The sequence below is a fragment of the Schistocerca nitens genome, chromosome 10 (assembly GCF_023898315.1).
Source record: "Schistocerca nitens isolate TAMUIC-IGC-003100 chromosome 10, iqSchNite1.1, whole genome shotgun sequence".
NCBI lineage: Eukaryota > Metazoa > Arthropoda > Insecta > Orthoptera > Acrididae > Schistocerca > Schistocerca nitens.
Window position 1 is genome coordinate 142914942 of NC_064623.1, and position 18084 is coordinate 142933025.

Below are 18084 nucleotides of genomic sequence, written 5' to 3' on the forward strand. Positions count from 1 at the left end.
AAGAATAAGAATTCAGGAGTAGAGTACAATAACAACAAATATTCCATCTGATCTAAAGTATCCCGACACCCCTATATACTGTGGAATTGACCGCTAGATGTCACAAGTGGCAAACCAACCAATATAAGAGGAGGTGGGGAGTGTTACGTTGTCAGTAAAGGAGCAGTATCAGCAGAATGGGTCAGACAGGAGATTTCAGTAACTTCAAATGTGGATTAGTCATCAAATGTCACCAGAGTAACAAGTCCATCAGGGACACGTTAACCCTTCTAAGGCTACCCAACTACAATGCTCCCAATGCGATTGTGAAGTGGGAACACAAAGGGACAACCACAGGCAAATCAAGACTAGGCAGACTTCGAGTGCTGAAAGACAGGAACAGTCAGGCACTGTAGAGGATGGTTGTGAAAAAAAAATCACACAAAATCAGTGAAAGGAATGACTCTTGAGTTTGTAAGTGCTACCAGCAGTCCAGCCTGCACAATGACTGTGCATACAGAGGTTTTTTTTTTTTTTTTAAGGGCGCAAAACTGCTATGGTCATTAGCGCCCGGTCCGTGACTTAGGAAACAGTGAAAAACCGAAATTGAAAACCAGCACCAATGGGAATGAAAGTCATAAAATTGGAGAAACTAAAAGCAGAAGGAAGGCTTAAAAATCCACTACAGAAAGGGGTTGGTGGTCCCCAAAAAAAGCTTCATATGACTGACGTCATTTCACTGGCACTAATAAACTTGAGAACGCGGTCGGCGGAGCGCGTGTCATCTGCTAAAATCGACGATATATCAGGCGATAGCTGTAGACGGGAGCGTAACAGATTAAAATAGGGGCACTCAATTAAAAGGTGTCTTACCGTCCACAGCTGAGAGCAGTGGGGACAGAGTGGGGGAGGATCGCCGCTTAAAAGATGTCGATGGCTAAAAAGACAGTGCCCTATCCGGAGTCTAGTTAAAATTACCTCCTCCCGACGACGTGTTCGGGAGGAAGAGGTCCAAGCACAAGGAAGAGCTTTCACGTCCCGCAATTTATGATGGGTAAGTGTCGACCAATGCGCGTGCCACAAATGAACAACACGTCGACATAAAACGCTCCGTAGATCGGCGAAGGGAATCGATTGAATAGCTGGCCGAGGAAGAGAGACTGCAGCCTTGGCTGCAAGATCGGCCGCCTCATTTCCACAGATACCAACATGTCCCGGGAGCCAGAGGAACGCCACGGAGACGCCCCCCAGGTGGAGCAAGCGCAGACAGTCCTGAATCCGGTGGACCAGAGGGTGCACAGGATAAAGAGCTTGGAGACTGAGGAGAGAGCTGAGAGAATCTGAGCAGATAACGTACTGTATCCGCTGATGGTGGCGGATGTAGTGGACAGCCTGGAGAACAGCGTAAAGCTCCGCAGTATAAACCGAACACTGGTCGGGAAGCCGAAAGTGATTTGGGGTGTCGCCAACAATATAGGCACTCCCTACACCTAACGATGTTTTCGAGCCATCGGCGTAAATAAATGTGGCGTCCGTCATTTGTACACATAGAGCAGCAAATGCCCGACGATAAACAAGTGAAGGGGTACTATCCTTGGGAAATCGACAAAGGTCACGGAGCAGGCAGATCCGGGGACGCAGCCAAGGCGGTGCTGTACCCCAAGTTGTCAAGAAGGTTTTAGGAAAGCGGAAGGAAAGAGAATGCAGCAGTTGACGGAAGCGGACTCCCGGTGGTAGTAGGGAGGAGGAGCGGCCTGCATACCCTACATCAAAGGAGGCGTCGAAAAAAAGGTCATGGGCTGGATTAGCAGGCATGGAAGACAGATGGCTAGCACAACGACTCAGAAGGACTGCTCGCCGATTGGACAGCGGAGGTTCAGCAGTATCAGCATAAAGGCTTTCCACAGGGCTGGTGTAAAAAGCTCCAGACACTGAACGTACTCCACGGTGGTGGATAGAGTCGAGACGCCGAAGAATAGACAGCCGAGCAGAGGAGTAGACTATGCTTCCATAGTCCAATTTCGAGCACACTAAGGCGTGATAGAGGCGGAGAAGGACCACTCGGTCCGCTCCCCAGGGGGTTCCATTCAGGACACGGAGGGTGTTGAGCTATCGCAGACAGCGAGCCGAAATATAGGAAACGTGGGAGGACCAGCACAGTTTTCTGTCAAACATAAGACCCAAGAATTTAGCGACGTTGGAAAACGGAAGGTTGACAGGACCTAGATGTAAGGAGGGCGGAAGAAACTCCTTACGTCACCAAAAATTGACACAAACGGTCTTACTGGGAGAAAAACGGAATTCGGTTTCGATGCTCCAAGAGTGGAGGCGATCGAGACATCCTTGAAGACGGCGTTCAAGAAGGCTGGTCCGTTGAGAGCTGTAGTAGATCGCAAAATCGTCCACGAGAGAGTAGTGTTCACCCACACCCTAAATGTGCGCTCTGCCATAAATTCGCGAAGAAAAAGGGGCAGCCGACCTCGAAAGCCCCAAGAGAACAGTGAGCGGAGGATGCCTGTCCTCCAACAGGTATCGTATGCTCTCTCCAGATCAAAAAATATTGCTACCGTTTGGCGTTTCCGGAGAAAATTGTTCATGATATAAGTGGAGAGAGCAACAAGATGGTCAACTGCAGAACGATGCTTTCGGAATCTGCATTGGGCAGGTGTTAAAAGACTGCGGGATTCCAGCCACCACGCTAAACGGTAATTCACCATACGCTCCAAACCCTTACAGACACTACTCGTGAGAGAAATGGGGCGATAGCTAGAGGGGAGATGTTTGTCCTTTCCAGGTTTCGGAACAGGAACGACGATAGCTTCCCGCCATCGTCTGGGAAAAGTACTGTCGGTCCAAATTCGATTATAAAGGCGAAGGAGGTAACGCAGACTATGGGTTGATAAATGCAGCAACATTTGGACGTGGATACCATCCGGTCCTGGGGCGGAGGAGCGAGAAGAAGAGAGTGCATGTTGGAGTTTCCGCATGGAGAAAACAGTATTGTAGCTTTCGCGATTTTGAGAGGAGAAAGCAAGAGGTCGCACTTCCGCTGCACGTTTCTTCGGGAGAAACGCTGGCGGGTAATTTGAAGAGCTCGAAATCTCAGCAAAGTGCTGACCCAACGAGTTAGAAATTGGGACGGGGTCCAATAATGTGTCATGCGCGACAGTGAGCCCAGAGACCGGGGAGAAACTAGGCGCGCCTGAGAACCGTCGAAGCCGACTCCAAACTTCCGAGGAGGGAGTGAAGGTGTTAAATGAGCTAATAAAGAATTTCCAGCTTGCCTTCTTGCCATCGCGGATGACACGACGGCATCGCGCTCGGAACTGCTTATAGCGGATACAGTTGGCCAAAGTAGGATGGTGGCGGAAAACGCGGAGAGCACGTCGCCGCTCACGTATTGCATCACGGCATGCCTCGTTCCACCAAGGAACTGTGGGGCGCCGGGGCAATTCGGAGGTGCGTGGTATTGAATGTTCCGCAGCTGTAAGAATAACGTCGGTAATATGTGTGACCTCATCGTCAACGCTGGGAAAGTGACGGTCATCGAATGTCGCTAGAGACGAAAAAAGTGTCCAATCAGCTTGGGCAAACTTCCAGCATCGCGGGCGCATGTAGGGCAGTTGAGGCTGCAGTCTAAGGACACATGGAAAGTGGTCACTCGAGTGTGTATCATCAAGGGCGAACCATTCAAAGCGCCGAGCTAGCGGAACAGTACCGACCGCAAGGTCCAAATGAGATAAATTTGTCATGGAGGCGGACAAAAATGTAGGGACCCCAGTGTTAAGGCAAACTAGATCTGCTTGGTGGAAGACGTCTAGCAATAGTGAGCCACGTGGACAAGGATGTGGAGATCCCCAAAGCGGGTGGTGGGCATTGAAGTCCCCAACCAGCAAATATGGGGGTGGAAGCTGACCAAGAAGATGAAGGAGATCAGCTCGTGCCATTGGTGTGGACGATGGAATGTATACAGTACAAAGCGAGAACGTGTATCCAGAAAGGGAAAGACGGACGGCGACAGCTTGGAAGGAAGTTTTTAAATGGATTGGGTGATAATGGAGAGTTTCATGGAGAAGAATCATGAGTCCTCCATGTGCAGGAGTGCCTTCAATAGAGGGGAGATCATATCGGACGGACTGGAAATGAGGGAGAACAAAGCGGTCATGGGGACGCAGCTTTGTTTCCTGAAGACAGAAGATGGCCGGCGAGTAGGATCGTAAGAGGATCGACAATTCATCCCGATTGGCTCGAATACCGCGGATATTCCAGTGGATAATTGACATAGGGTGAACAGAAAATGGAGGAATGTGACCAAGGTCGCTGTCAACTCAACGACTGCTCAGAGCTTGCGACCGACAGCATGGAATGGCATTCAGCCGAAGGCAAAAGATCCTGATCCATAGGTTGGTCAGGAGCAGCTCCTGCCACCAGCGATCGGCCGGTTGATCGGCCGCCAGCAGTGCGCCTCGGCGACACAGAAGACGGCCGAGGGCGATTGCCGCCAGGTGGTGCTGTAGATGGGACACGCCTTGGCGGAGAAGGAGAGGAACTGGGTTTCTTTGTAGCCTTCTTGGAAGTATGATGTTTAGAGGAAGGAGGAACCGATGGTTGGGAAGTTGCAGTACGTAAAAACTCTTCACGAGTATGCTCTTTTTTCAAAGTCTTGGTGTCGGACTTTTGGGCTCGAGATTTAGCAGAACTCGACGAAGGGTGAGCCAGAGAGTGGGCAGGCGAAAGTGGTTAGCAGGTGGAACGGGCGATCTTTGCGCTGGCCGATCTGACGATCGTGGCACTAAAGGTGAGGTCGCAAGTCTGCGTGGCCGCCTCCTTTGTTGGCCGAGGAGAAGCAAGGACAGTGCTGTATTTTCCTGTCTGAGGCACGGTGGGCTGTCGACTGGCGAATAATTTTCGAGCAGCAAAGGTCGACACCTTTTCCTTTACTCTAATTTCCTGGATGAGCTTTTCGTCTTTAAAAACTGGACAATCTCGAGAGGAAGCAGCGTGGTCACCCATACAGTTGATGCAGCGAGGGGATGGAGGTGGACAAGCACCCTCATGGGCATCCTTGCCACACGTAACACATTTGGCCGGATTGGAACAGGACTGGCTGGTGTGATTGAACCGCTGACACCGATAGCAACGCGTAGGGTTTGGGACGTAAGGGCGAACGGAAATTATCTCATAGCCTGCTTTGATTTTCGATGGGAGTTGAACTTTGTCAAATGTCAAGAAGACAGTGCGGGTTGGAATGATGTTCGTGTCAACCCTTTTCATAACCATATGAACAGCCGTTACGCCCTGGTCAGACAGGTAGTGCTGAATTTCTTCGTCAGACAATCCATCGAGGGAGCGTGTATAAACGACTCCACGCGAGGAATTTAAAGTACGGTGCAGTTCCACCTGGACAGGGAAGGTGTGTAGTAGTGAGGTACGCAGCAATTTTTGTGCCTGGAGGGCACTGACTGTTTCTAACAACAGGGTGCCATTCCGTAATCTGGAACAAGACTTTACAGGACCTGCAATTGCGTCGACACCTTTCTGAATAATGAAAGGGTTGACCGTGGAGAAGTCGTGACCTTCGTCAGACCGAGAAACAACAAGGAACTGTGGCAACGATGGAAGAACTGTCTGTGGCTGAGACTCAGTGAACTTACACTTGTGAGCAGACATAGTGGAAGGTGAGGAAACCATTGCGGAAGAATCCCTCATGATTACCGGCGTTTCCGATGGCGCGCTCCTCCCTTGTGGTGGCCCTCTCGGAGGGCACTCCCGCCTTAGGTGATTGTTCACACCTCAGGTCACACCTCCCGACAAACGGACGGAGGGACCAATCGGCACTTTCGGAAGGTATCAGCTCAGGTAATCACCCCTCCCTGGGCCTGGCCGTTACCAGGGGGTACGTACGTGTCCTACCTGTCTACCCGGGGCGGGGAATTACGCGTTACCCCGTCACCGGCTACACATGGAAGTGCGTGGGTCGGCCTTCAGACACGCACAGGGATGAAAAAAGAGAAAGGGAAAGGAAAGAAGAGGGGTCTCAAACGCCGCAGCGGAGAAAAGGGCAAAGAGAAGAGGGAAGGAAAAGAGAAGGACAGAGGAAGGACGAAGACTTGCAAGTGTAGAAAGCAAGGAATTTGTAACAGTTTCGAGCGTCCGTCTCCGGATGTAGGCACAGACCATACTCCCAGAGGGGGAGAAAGGGAAGGAAAGAGCCAGGGGTGGGGGGGGGGCGAAGATGGGGGACAGGGAAGGATGTGGAAAGGGAGGGTATGCAGCCCGGAAAGGAAGGAGGGCCACATTAGCTCGGGGTCCCGTGCTCGCTACGCACGTATCCACAAAAGAGTTGTGGACCCCCTGGGGGGGGGGGGGGGGGGGGGGGCGTACAGAGTTATCATTATGTGCACGTGTGTGCCAACAGTGACGTACAGAGGAGGCACCGTTATGGTACGGTGGTGGTTTTCGTGGTTTGGTTGCGGTCCATTATTGCGCTTAAGAAAATGCTAAATGTTGAAAATGAACACATTTTAAATCAATGTGTACTGCACACAGTAGAGGAACAGTTTGGAGATGATGACCAACTGCGTCAGCATGTCAATGCTGCATCTGTGAGGGACGGTTTGTGGACAATATCAGAATAACATTCCCGACATGGACTAACCTGTCCAGAGTCCTGACCTGAACTCATGAAACACCTTTGGGATAGCTAGAACACTGTCTTTGCTCCAGACCCTCCAGTGTCCACTATCACTACCTTCTCAGATTTCGGCACTTGAGGAAGAATGGGCTGTCATTCCTCCACAAACATTATAAGACACCTCACTGAAAATATCTGCAGCAGTGTTCAAGTCATCATAAAGGTGAAGGGTTGCATGTCCCAAACTAATGTCCACTAATAAGTCCAGATACTTTCCATCAGATAGTATAGATATACAAAGCTTGAATACATCAACAAATATTAACTTCTAACTTTTATCTTAAGCAAATGAAATGATTCTTACAACAAGGGCCTCAGAAGTTAGTCAGTTAAGTGATGACAGGTTAGTTATAAAAAGAACTGAGATCAGAGACCCTGGCCTTATTTTGGTGTTAATTTCTACATGGTCATGCCATAGTCTACTTCCTTTGGAGGGAACCCACACAACCTTTATGTCCAATCTATTTAAAATATAAGTCCTTTGTACCCTTTCCTGTTCTTTTCAGGTAGAACAATATCCAATTCCTTGATTCCCAAAGAATCACTCACCTATTTTTATATGCGAATCTACTGATTCCCAGTACATATTCTCTCCATCTGTACGTGGCTGTAGTTTCATTTCCAACTGCCATTTAGACAAGTGCTTTTGATAACAATGTCCATCTTATTCATGAGACAATACATAAATACATGGGACATACCCCCAAAAACTGCAATGTTACTTACACTGTCTGTTCAACAGAGCTTGCATCTTCTTCTTAAGCCGCTCCTGTGGTGTAAGTTTTGAAGCAGGCTGTAACATATATCATCGTGTAGTAGGACACTGAGCTTCACAAAAATCTATGGTTACCACAGAGCTGTATGCTGCCATTTTCTGATTCAAACTGAAAAACACACACACACACACACACACACACACACACACACACACACACACACACCACTCTAAACATAGACAGTAACTGTGGGAGCACCGTAACTTGTCAAATTTCAACTAGGAACCATGAGAACACCCCAAATGTTACCTACTTACAGCACATGCAACAGTTTAAATACTCCAACATCCAACTGCTGTAATGAAGGGTTTTCCTAGAGTGTGTTATTATGGCACTGCTTGGAAAATTGAAGTTTCTTTGCACCTTCTTTCATCAAATTTTTCATTCTTATGAGTCTTTTCTGCTCATAAGACCTTTAGTTCTCCATCTGATTTTGCTGAATAAATTTACGATGTGAAACTAGGGAAAGTGTTATGAGTCCTGCAACCACTACAACTATACTTATCTCATACAAACACATGCTCTGTATCTTTTCTGCTCATTACATTAATTGGAACTTTCTGTAACTTTTGCTTACTCACAGCTCCTCTCTAGATCAAATCATGAAAGACAATTAAACCTGGGGAATTCACAATCCTCAGAATACTATTGCTACTGCGTCCTGTAGTCTACTTAAGACATCTGCTACACCTTATTTGTTTACAGTTTCCTCGACACTACCACAATTCTTTAAGTATCCATTTCAATGCGCCTCCAAAGGCGATCACTGCTACAAGTACATTGGGAGCTATTCAATAAGGACAAACCAAAAGACATAACAATAAGTGCATATTTAACAGATGCCAACAGACTATTTTACAAAACTTCTTGGCAGATTAAAACTCCTGGACCGGGACTCTAACTCAGGACCTTTGTCTTTTGCGGATGTGTGTTCTAACAACAGAGCTACCCAAGCATGACTCCCAACCCATTCTCGCAGTTTTACTTCTGCCAGTACCTCATTTCCAGCCCTCCACAAAAGCTCTCATGTGAACTGTTCAAGACCAGAGGAAAGGGTATTAGCTACAGTCTGGGGGATGTTTCCGGAGTTGTGCTTGGGTAGCTCAGTTGGTAAAGTAAAGGTCCTGAGTTCAAGTCTCAGACTGGCACACAGTTTTAATTTGCCATACGTTTAATCTGCCAGGCAGTTTCATATCAGCACACACTCCATAGCAGAGTGAAAATTTCATTCAGACAGCATTTTACAGTTATACCACAATCACAAACAAAAGAATATTCAACACCAACTCACATCTATTTACTATATAACTGGTACCATTGTTTGATTGTGAAACTTTATAGTTTTGGAAGAAGTATTGGACTTTTGAACAATAAAGATTGTAGAGAATGTGGGATTGCACAAAAAAATGAACCACAGGAGTTGTACAACACCATAACATCATCACACAAGGAAAGGAAAAACGACCAATTTGGCTTGGCCATAATGTTTTAATTATCACCTCAAAAACATTAAATTACATAGGCCTAGTTAATTTTTTGTTTGTTTGCCGGTATGTCGGCACTTCTGGTGGACATTAAAATCCTGATGTCACATTACAACAGCATGCTACTACAGGAGACAGGATTACTAACATGTCACTGCAAACAAACAAAAAATTAATTACTTAATTTCACTTTTTTGAGGGGATAGTTAAAACATGATGACTACCCTTTGTAGACTACCTAATACAGCATTCTCTAGAAAATAACATAATGTGAAGAAAAGAAAGACCCAGATGATGACTGGAATGAAGTAAGAAGGATATTGATACCAAATTGACAACAAGTGCAATAGGTAGGAAAAAAAGCTGATGAGCCTCGTGAAGTAGGAATGTGATTAATAATGACCTTGTAAAAGATGACAATGCAGAGCATGCTTAACATTTAGAAATAAGAGCAGAATATTTTATGGACATATCTTTTGACCATGAGGAACAGTACATAATGGTCTGCTTCTCCACCAGTTTGCTGAAGTTGGTAATCAGCATTTTGCACACACAGTGATTCACAAATTTGTACTGTTTACTGTATCTTAAGTCACATACCTGCAAGTAACATTATGCAATTTTCCGGCATGTTTTCTGAAATTATATGGCAATGGGAGGAATGACAGTCTTATCTAACAATAAGAACATAATATACATAGTTTTTTAATCTTTGAGTTTTGCGATTTACAAAAAACATCAGGTAATTGTGGAAGTTATTTCAATTCTGCATCATCTGAGGCTCAATACTTTATAAATCAATTACTAAAGAATCCAGTGGCAATCACTTTCCATTCACACTTCAAATACCCACGCAGCTAAATGTACACCATCTTGCTGTTGTTTGCAGCATCAAAAGTGTAAATGATGTGAGGCAGAACACTGAGTATAGTTCTTCTGACTAACAAGTGAGTTAGTATAAAAAATGTCATTGTCTACTTACGGTAATTTTTTTTTAATACTAAGAAACTACAGTTTCGATTGGTAGGTGCAACTTAATATTGAGTTAATTCTCTAGTAAATTATCAAATTACTGGTGAATCTTTCACCGGCATTCCTGACGTTCACTGCTGGATAATGGTCTACTCCAGATGTTTCCACATATTATAGTCTTCTACACACATTCTAACAAAATGACCACAAGTATCAGATGACAACTTCCTCCCTCCCCCCCCCCCCATTTTTAAAGACTCCTTGACAAATCTCTACTTTTAATATATTCCGGTTATTCAAATTTACACACTGTTTCATTGATATAAGGTATCTTAAAGTCTGTTTAAAGAAGTTAACATTGTCTGTCGTAAACAGTCGTCATATTTTCTTTGATAGGTTATATGATGCAGATACGCAAGTAGTTTTTCATCAAAAGCCATGGCAAGTGGCTGAACTAGTGCTGTTCTGCATCACAACATAAACCCCACCCTCTTCATAATCGTCAATCAGCAGCTCATATTCGTTTTGAATTCCACAACGCAAAAGGTTGGGAAATTTCCTATCTTCAGCAGCTTCATTTGGACAATTTCTAGAGTAGTCGGGACACCTCAGTTGTTATTCTCTCACACTTACTGAATAACCTGCTGCATCAATTCATGAAACATTCCCAGATTTCGTCCCCTGAAAATCTGGTGTGCAGAAAGGGTGCTGTGAAATTTATTCTTCATCTGACGCCACCAATGAACACTCACTTCTTTAACATCAAACTGTCTTTGAGCTGTACAGTTCTTTATGGCCTCTGAATTATGAATAACCATTAACATAAAATTAATTTCATATTTTCTCCATGAAACAATTGTGAACTGCAGAGTCTTAGGTCACTGTTTCTCAACAGTGACAGTTGTGATTTTCATCTCTTCCCAATCACTACAATTTACTATTCATACAGCATTATAGAAACAAAATAATGAAAGTATGTTATTATCTAGGCTCCTCAGAGCTGAATCAGGAGAAATATGAACAGTGTACTTCAGCACCTGATGTCAACACTGAAAATAAAAAACATTGCATATATAAGTCAGAATTAATTTGTCTCCTACAGAAATACACATGTTTGCAGAGTATTCGCCCATCCCTAAAGTTAGTTCAGTTCTGATTACATTCACATACAGCTGCACTGCAATTTCAATGTGATAAATGTTCATAAAAAGCAAGGTATGTGGGATGCATACTCGCAATAAAATTCGTTGCCAACTCACCCCTGTCCTCCCCACATTTGGCGATGCTGGTGAAACTGCACCCCATCCCACTCTCCTTAAATCATTAAATTAAATATGCATATGACTCAACTACTAAAGTTCATTTGTGAATTTAAGATGACTCCGATTTGTTTGTTTGTTTTCCTGTCTCTCTTGGTAATTTCCAACAAGAATCTCTCAATCAGTTTTTGAATGAAGAATGAATCTTTCGCTCTGCAGCAGTGTGCACTGTTTTGAAACTTCCTGAGAGATTAAAACTGTGCGCTGGACTGGGACTCGAATTCATCACCTTGCCCTCACTGACCGAGCTAGTAATGAGAGCCACAACCCACAGTCACAGCATTAAAAATCTGTGTAGCACTGTTATGTCAAAACTAGTGAACTTAAGTACAGCACAAAACATACTTAGAAATCCTTCATTCCAGTTTGTACTTTTTCACAGAGTATCTCTCATTCACTGCAATTTCAATGTGATAAATGTTCATAAAAAGCAAGGTATGTGGGATGCATACTCGCAATAAAATTCGTTGCCAACTCACCCCTGTCCTCCCCACATTTGGCGATGCTGGTGAAACTGCACCCCATCCCACTCTCCTTAAATCATTAAATTAAATATGCATATGACTCAACTACTAAAGTTCATTTGTGAATTTAAGATGACTCCGATTTGTTTGTTTGTTTTCCTGTCTCTCTTGGTAATTTCCAACAAGAATCTCTCAATCAGTTTTTGAATGAAGAATGAATCTTTCGCTCTGCAGCAGTGTGCACTGTTTTGAAACTTCCTGAGAGATTAAAACTGTGCGCTGGACTGGGACTCGAATTCATCACCTTGCCCTCACTGACCGAGCTAGTAATGAGAGCCACAACCCACAGTCACAGCATTAAAAATCTGTGTAGCACTGTTATGTCAAAACTAGTGAACTTAAGTACAGCACAAAACATACTTAGAAATCCTTCATTCCAGTTTGTACTTTTTCACAGAGTATCTCTCATTCACATATTTGACGTAACTTTTTAGTTCAGAACACTTCTGATGCTAAAGACAGAGTGAATTACAAACTGGTCTGCTAATGACCAGCGTCCCATTCCCCAGGTGAAGAGTGAAACTGGCAAACTGTGGCAGAAGTCCTCAATATGTCAAGAGATATTGGGAGGTCATGCTAACCTGAGAGTACGGTACAGCAGTCAGTAAGGCACAGACACCAGACACCATCTGCTCAACCGAAATGAGATCTAGTAAGTCTGGTGTCAATCTTGCACTCTTGTACCTGTGGTCTGTTCGCTGAAGCCCTCCATATCTTGGGAGTGGTCAGATACAAACAACAATTGTACATATACAAACTCCTGCATATGGCCTGCTAGCTTTATCTTCGGATCATTTCCTTGTGACAATTGGTGACCAACATCGGGACAGTTCCATTTCTCTCTACATAAATATACTGCATGTGAGTCTACAATGACACTAGGAAAAAGGATCTATCATTTCGTATGTTCAACATTGCCATTTACTAGCATGCACAACTACTCTCATAAATTCGTGTGGCCTTTATCCCAACTGAGAGCACTAAATAAAGGTGACATTGCTCCCATGCAAATTTCTACAACCCGTAACATGAATGACTTCATTTGAAAGCAAACTGTATTACAAGACAATAATGTATCACCATTATCAATATTTTTTTACAGATTCATGAGTCCTGTATGAGATAGTAATATTTCAATGGACAATTTCTGTCACTAGGGTGAAAGGTTGTCATTTTAGAAGTAAATATAATGGGAACACGAATTCTTGTGAAGAAGTCACCAATAGCCTGAGAACTTGCTAAAAAAATATTTTACTGTTTGGATTATATTTTCTTTCAGTCTACTTTTTGCATAATCGATCATTTAGGAAGCTTTTTGTTGTAATAAGCAACAACTTTCTTGTAGCAACAATGTGCTAATTTCAGTATCTCCCCCACTTGACTTTGTGCAATGGGTCAAACTATACAGAATATTACAATAGGATAGATCACACAATCTGACTTCTAGACTGTTAATGCAGCTTCTAGGAGGCATGCCCGCTTAATACAATGCACAAGAAAATTCACACAACAGTAAAAGACGGTTTCATTTATTAAACACAAAATAATATAAAGAAATAGTAGTTGATATGAATGTCTCAAGATGCTTAGAAACCAATCCTATCTGAAAAAGACAATGTTGATTTTATAAGAGAAAGAGGTGCCAAGCCATTAAAATTTTCCTACTACTACTACTTGCACTGCTATTATCTGCAATAAATCACTAAAACGTATATGCTAAACAACTTGATGTTAATATTTAGCTCCCCGAGCCACAAATCATTTGTTAATTGCTGCTCCTTACTACACAGTTTCTACAAATGTGTCAAACAGATCCAAATTTGAACTCAAAGAGAAAAATTAGGTGTGCAAATGGATGCAAAGGTAATACACTTCTACTCGCATACATCAAAATTACATTAAATTGCATGCAACAAGGATGGATTAAATTTATGATAATTTCATTCAGTTTGAACATGTCTACCACCGATCACCATCAAGCACTGCATTCCCAAAGATCCCAAATACTAACTATTTCCAGTAATTAATTGTAAAACATTAATTACTGTGCTCTTATAGCACACATGTCGGCAGAAGAGCACGTTGCAATTAAAGGACAAATTTAACAGTCTAAAAACAATAGTTTAAAAAAATATATAGTGATTCTTACTGACTTTGGTTCCGGCACCAGAATTACCAAACCCTGTATTCATTATCCTGGAACAAACGAAATACAAATAATATTTAGTGTTCTCAATTTCAGAAGCTGCACATTACTTTAAAAAGCCAAAGTAAAAGCTAAAGTGGAGGAATCAAATACCGAACAGCATTGAAATGCATTAGATTATCGATGCAATCACCCACACAGCAAAACAGTAATTATTACGTAGCAAAGTTCTGGTACTTACTGGAAAGCACAAGCTTTGAGTCACCAAAGGCACACACAAAAAGAAATAAAACCAGGTAGTTTTTGGAGCAATTGTTTTTCAAACTAGAGCACACGTGCACGCATGCACGCACGCACATGCCATTGCCAGTGCCGCATTTCTGCAGGTGGAGTAGGGTAAGGTGGGAGTTGTGTCAGATTGGAAGGGTGCAGGGAGAGAGAGACGGGTATTTGGGACAGGGTGGGAGGGGGGCAGAGGAGGGTTGAAGATGGACGGTTTGGGGGATGAAGGAGGCAGCCAGTTTTCCAGTCAGGAATATTAGAGGGAGGTGTGGCAAATGAACAGGATAGGCATCTGATGTGATGTGTAAGGAGCCAGTGGGATGTGGTGCACACTGAAGGTAACACAGTGACACGAATTTTAGGTGGTGGTGACAAGATGGAGGGACGCGACACTGTTGGAAGGAGGGTGTCGAGACAGTGGGTTAAAAAAGATTAAGGCCTGGGCGATTGTGGGAGCAAAGAATGTGTTGCAGGGACAACTCCCATCTGCATAGTTCAGAGAAGCCTGTGGTGGAGGGAATGATCCAGGTAGCCCAGCCACTGAAATTGTGCACGTTGTGCTCTGCTGCACGTCGTGGCACCAGCTGGTCAATTCTGTTCTCGGCAACAGTTTGGTAGTGGCCATTAATCCTGTTAGACAGCTGGTCGGTAGTCATGTTGACATAAAAAGCTGTGCAATGATTGCAGCAGAGCTGGTATATGAAACGGCTGCTTTCACATGTGGCCAGGCTTCTGAAGTGGAATAGATCTGCGATGAAATGGAGGAGGAAATGCTGGGTGGTGGATTGGGCAGGTCTTGTACCGTGGTCTTCCACAGCAATATGATATCTGTAACATGGGACGGGGAATGGCATAGGGATGGACTAGGCTGTTACACAGGTTGGGTGGGGAACAGAACACCACTTTAGGAGAGACGGGAGGCCAGGCCACCAGTGAAAGCAACTATGTCATATACCAAATCTGCCGGAAACACTGCACAGTTTTTAATGTCGGCACGGCCACCGACCAGCTGTCCGTCAGGATTAATAGCCACCAACAAATTGTTGTCATGAACAAAGTTGACCAACCAGTGACACGACATGCAGCTGAGCAAACATGCTCAATTTCAATGAGTCAACGAATAAAATGGAGGATGTACTTTATTCTCAGAATTTCGGAGAACATTCTCAGATACGCACGAATGGAGTGAGTGGGAGAATATATTTCACGTGAGAATGTTCAAAGCTTGAGAAAAAAAGAGTGGGGGAAGTAGCTCAATGCAACAAAATTATCCAATTTTGTACAAATAACTCCAGAGAAGTTTCTCACAAATGGAGAACAGTCTCCATTTTCTGAACTGAGCTCTGTAGCATACTTTTAGCTGTACCAGTTCTACTGGCATTAAGTTTTACAGAATTTTTTTTTTCAGTAAAAATAGCACAGTTGTGTTGCTCAGAAGGCAAAAGAAGATACACATTAGCCAGAAAAAATACTGAAGAGAGAAACTACAGAAGTTTAGACTAGCTTAACAATAAAAACATGATTTAGCTGGGGAACTCCCTTCCTGAAAATCATGAAAGAAGAGAGGGCTATGATTCAAACGAGGCAAAAATGCAAACATGTTTGCACTATTTAGAAGATTCAGGTTTTCAGTCCTGTGTAGGAGAACACTTAGGTATACTCCAGACAACAGTGTAACTGACATTTTCAGATGCCCATCATCATATTTTCTCATATCATAAATCTTACATTTTGTTACATTAGAAACAAATAGGTGGACCAAAAATGTATTAACTGGTTTATTACAACCTTAGCAATCTGTTTCTCCAAAAAGAACTGCACAGGCAATCACGTAAGTACTTGATGCGTGAGCAGACCATTACGCATTATATTTAACCAAAATTTTCCCATGTTAAAAAAACTCTGACAGAGTTCTGGTCTGAAGAAGGTGAGAATGTGATGTATCCTTAAGATTTCACTCTCATATTGTGCACACCTAACTTCAATAACAAAGAAGTTTCCCGCGTGTCAAAAACTTGGTAACATAGTCAGAAAATGCATTTCTGTGAACTGTCTGTATACCATTGTCATTACAAAACTAAAACATAGTGCAACTCATCCAGAATATGTTGATACCAGTTCTACATCTGTATACTGAACAATTTGACGATTTGAGCAATCTGAATGAGATGTAAGATGATACGTGTTCGGTGTTATACACAGAAGATGACACGTACTGAGAACCTTCTCAAGAAGGAAGGTAGTGTGAACTCCCTTATCAGAGAATAGGCTTCAAATATTTTTATGCATATGAAATTGAAAACTTTCTCACAGAATGTTCTTTTGCTCTGAGAATCCTCTCTGGTGACAGTTCTCTATTTTATTCGTATGAGAAAATGGTAGCTTCACAACCCAGATCATGCGTATCCTTCCTTCCACCACCAGCTTCTCTAAACTATGCAGATGGGCGCTGTCCTCACAACACATCCTTTGTTCCCATAATTGTCCTGGCCTCAATCTCTGGTAATCATCCTGGCCTCAAACTCTGGTAATCCACAGCCGCCACACACTCCACCCAACAATTTGTCTTCCGTCCAACCTGTCACGCGTCCCCGTGTCACCTCCAGTGTGTGTGTGCTGCTTTCCACTGTCACTGACAACCATGTATTATATTCCCAGTCTGTGCACCTGCCACAGCTCCCTCATACATTCCTTGCCCATAAACTGGAAATTCTAACTAACCACCCATCCCCAACTCTTCTTCTCCCCAACCCTTCTCTCTGCCTACCACCACTACCTCACCCCCTCCACCCACCACACCCGTAAGCAGTGGCTGAAATACAATTATTGCAGTTCAGTAGACTCAGGACATACCGTTTAATGTCCTGTAAAAGTTTAATATCAATGGCTACAGTGGTTCCTGAAATACAGGAATGCCTAGTCACTAAATTTGACATTGTCGGGATAGTGTGTTCCAACGTCCCTTAACCACTTTGACAAGTCTGCAATAGCTAACCACATGTACCTTAACGAGACACAGACTAAGTGACACCAAAACAGCTTAACTGTACACCATACAGAAAACAAAGGTAAAATGGTTGATCTGCTAGACCAATTAGAAATAATGTTACACTAAGAAAAAGCTTCAAAAACTTGTTGAATGAAAAGAGTTTAGCAGTCATGCTTTTTTCAGTAATTTTGAAAGTTTATTTTTCCCACAGATCGAGTACTTAATAATGAAACCATTTCATAAAACATCGGTACATTTATCACATTCACAAACATTTGTATTAACAAGGACATCTATGCAAATAATAAAGTATCACCTTGTAAGTAATATCTTTGTATTTGTACAAATGCAACATCTTCGCAGTCAAAATTCTTTGACTTGTTTTGAAATGTGTTCAAAAACGTGCTGTTTCAAAATGTTTCTGCACATGAGCCGTGTTACAGAAAGTGTGTATTTGTACATAAATATTCTCCAGAAACATACTCCTACTACTAGGAACAGTAAGTTACTTTACGATTTATCATAGTTATCATAGTTTTATAAACTTTTATTTCATAATGTGGCATTTTTGTAATATGAAAATGTGCTCTTGCGAGGCCCAGAAAGAAACGAAATGTAAAGTTGATGTAGACTGTCAAAGCATCTGATGATGAGCGCCCAGGGCTCGAAATGTATCATGCATTTTAATACAATCATGATTTGTGGCTGAAGGTGGTTGTTCTTTATTATTACGAAAGTAATACAGTTAGGGAAGAAACACTGCAAACAAAGGATAAAATTAAAATATATATAAAGTTTTGAAGACTGGGTGAGCAAAACAATGTAAGCAAGAAACAAATTACTGCAGCTGTATGCTATTACCTACCCTTCGTAGTTTATTGTTGAAGCTCTAGTTGGCAAATTCTTCAGTTCAATACTG

General features: G+C 43.1%; 1 protein-coding gene across 2 annotated transcripts in view; it reads right to left on the reverse strand.

The window, feature by feature from the left end:
• LOC126210552 (CLK4-associating serine/arginine rich protein) overlaps nt 1–18084 on the reverse strand; it is a 155039-nt gene that overhangs the window by 32086 nt on the left and 104869 nt on the right. For both annotated transcript variants that reach the window (XM_049939808.1, XM_049939807.1), the window contains 2 exons: nt 13902–13944; nt 7400–7466 (listed from right to left, as the gene is read on the reverse strand). In XM_049939808.1, coding sequence (XP_049795765.1) covers nt 7400–7466; nt 13902–13944 — 110 coding nt within the window. The remainder of the gene's footprint in view (nt 1–7399; nt 7467–13901; nt 13945–18084) is intronic.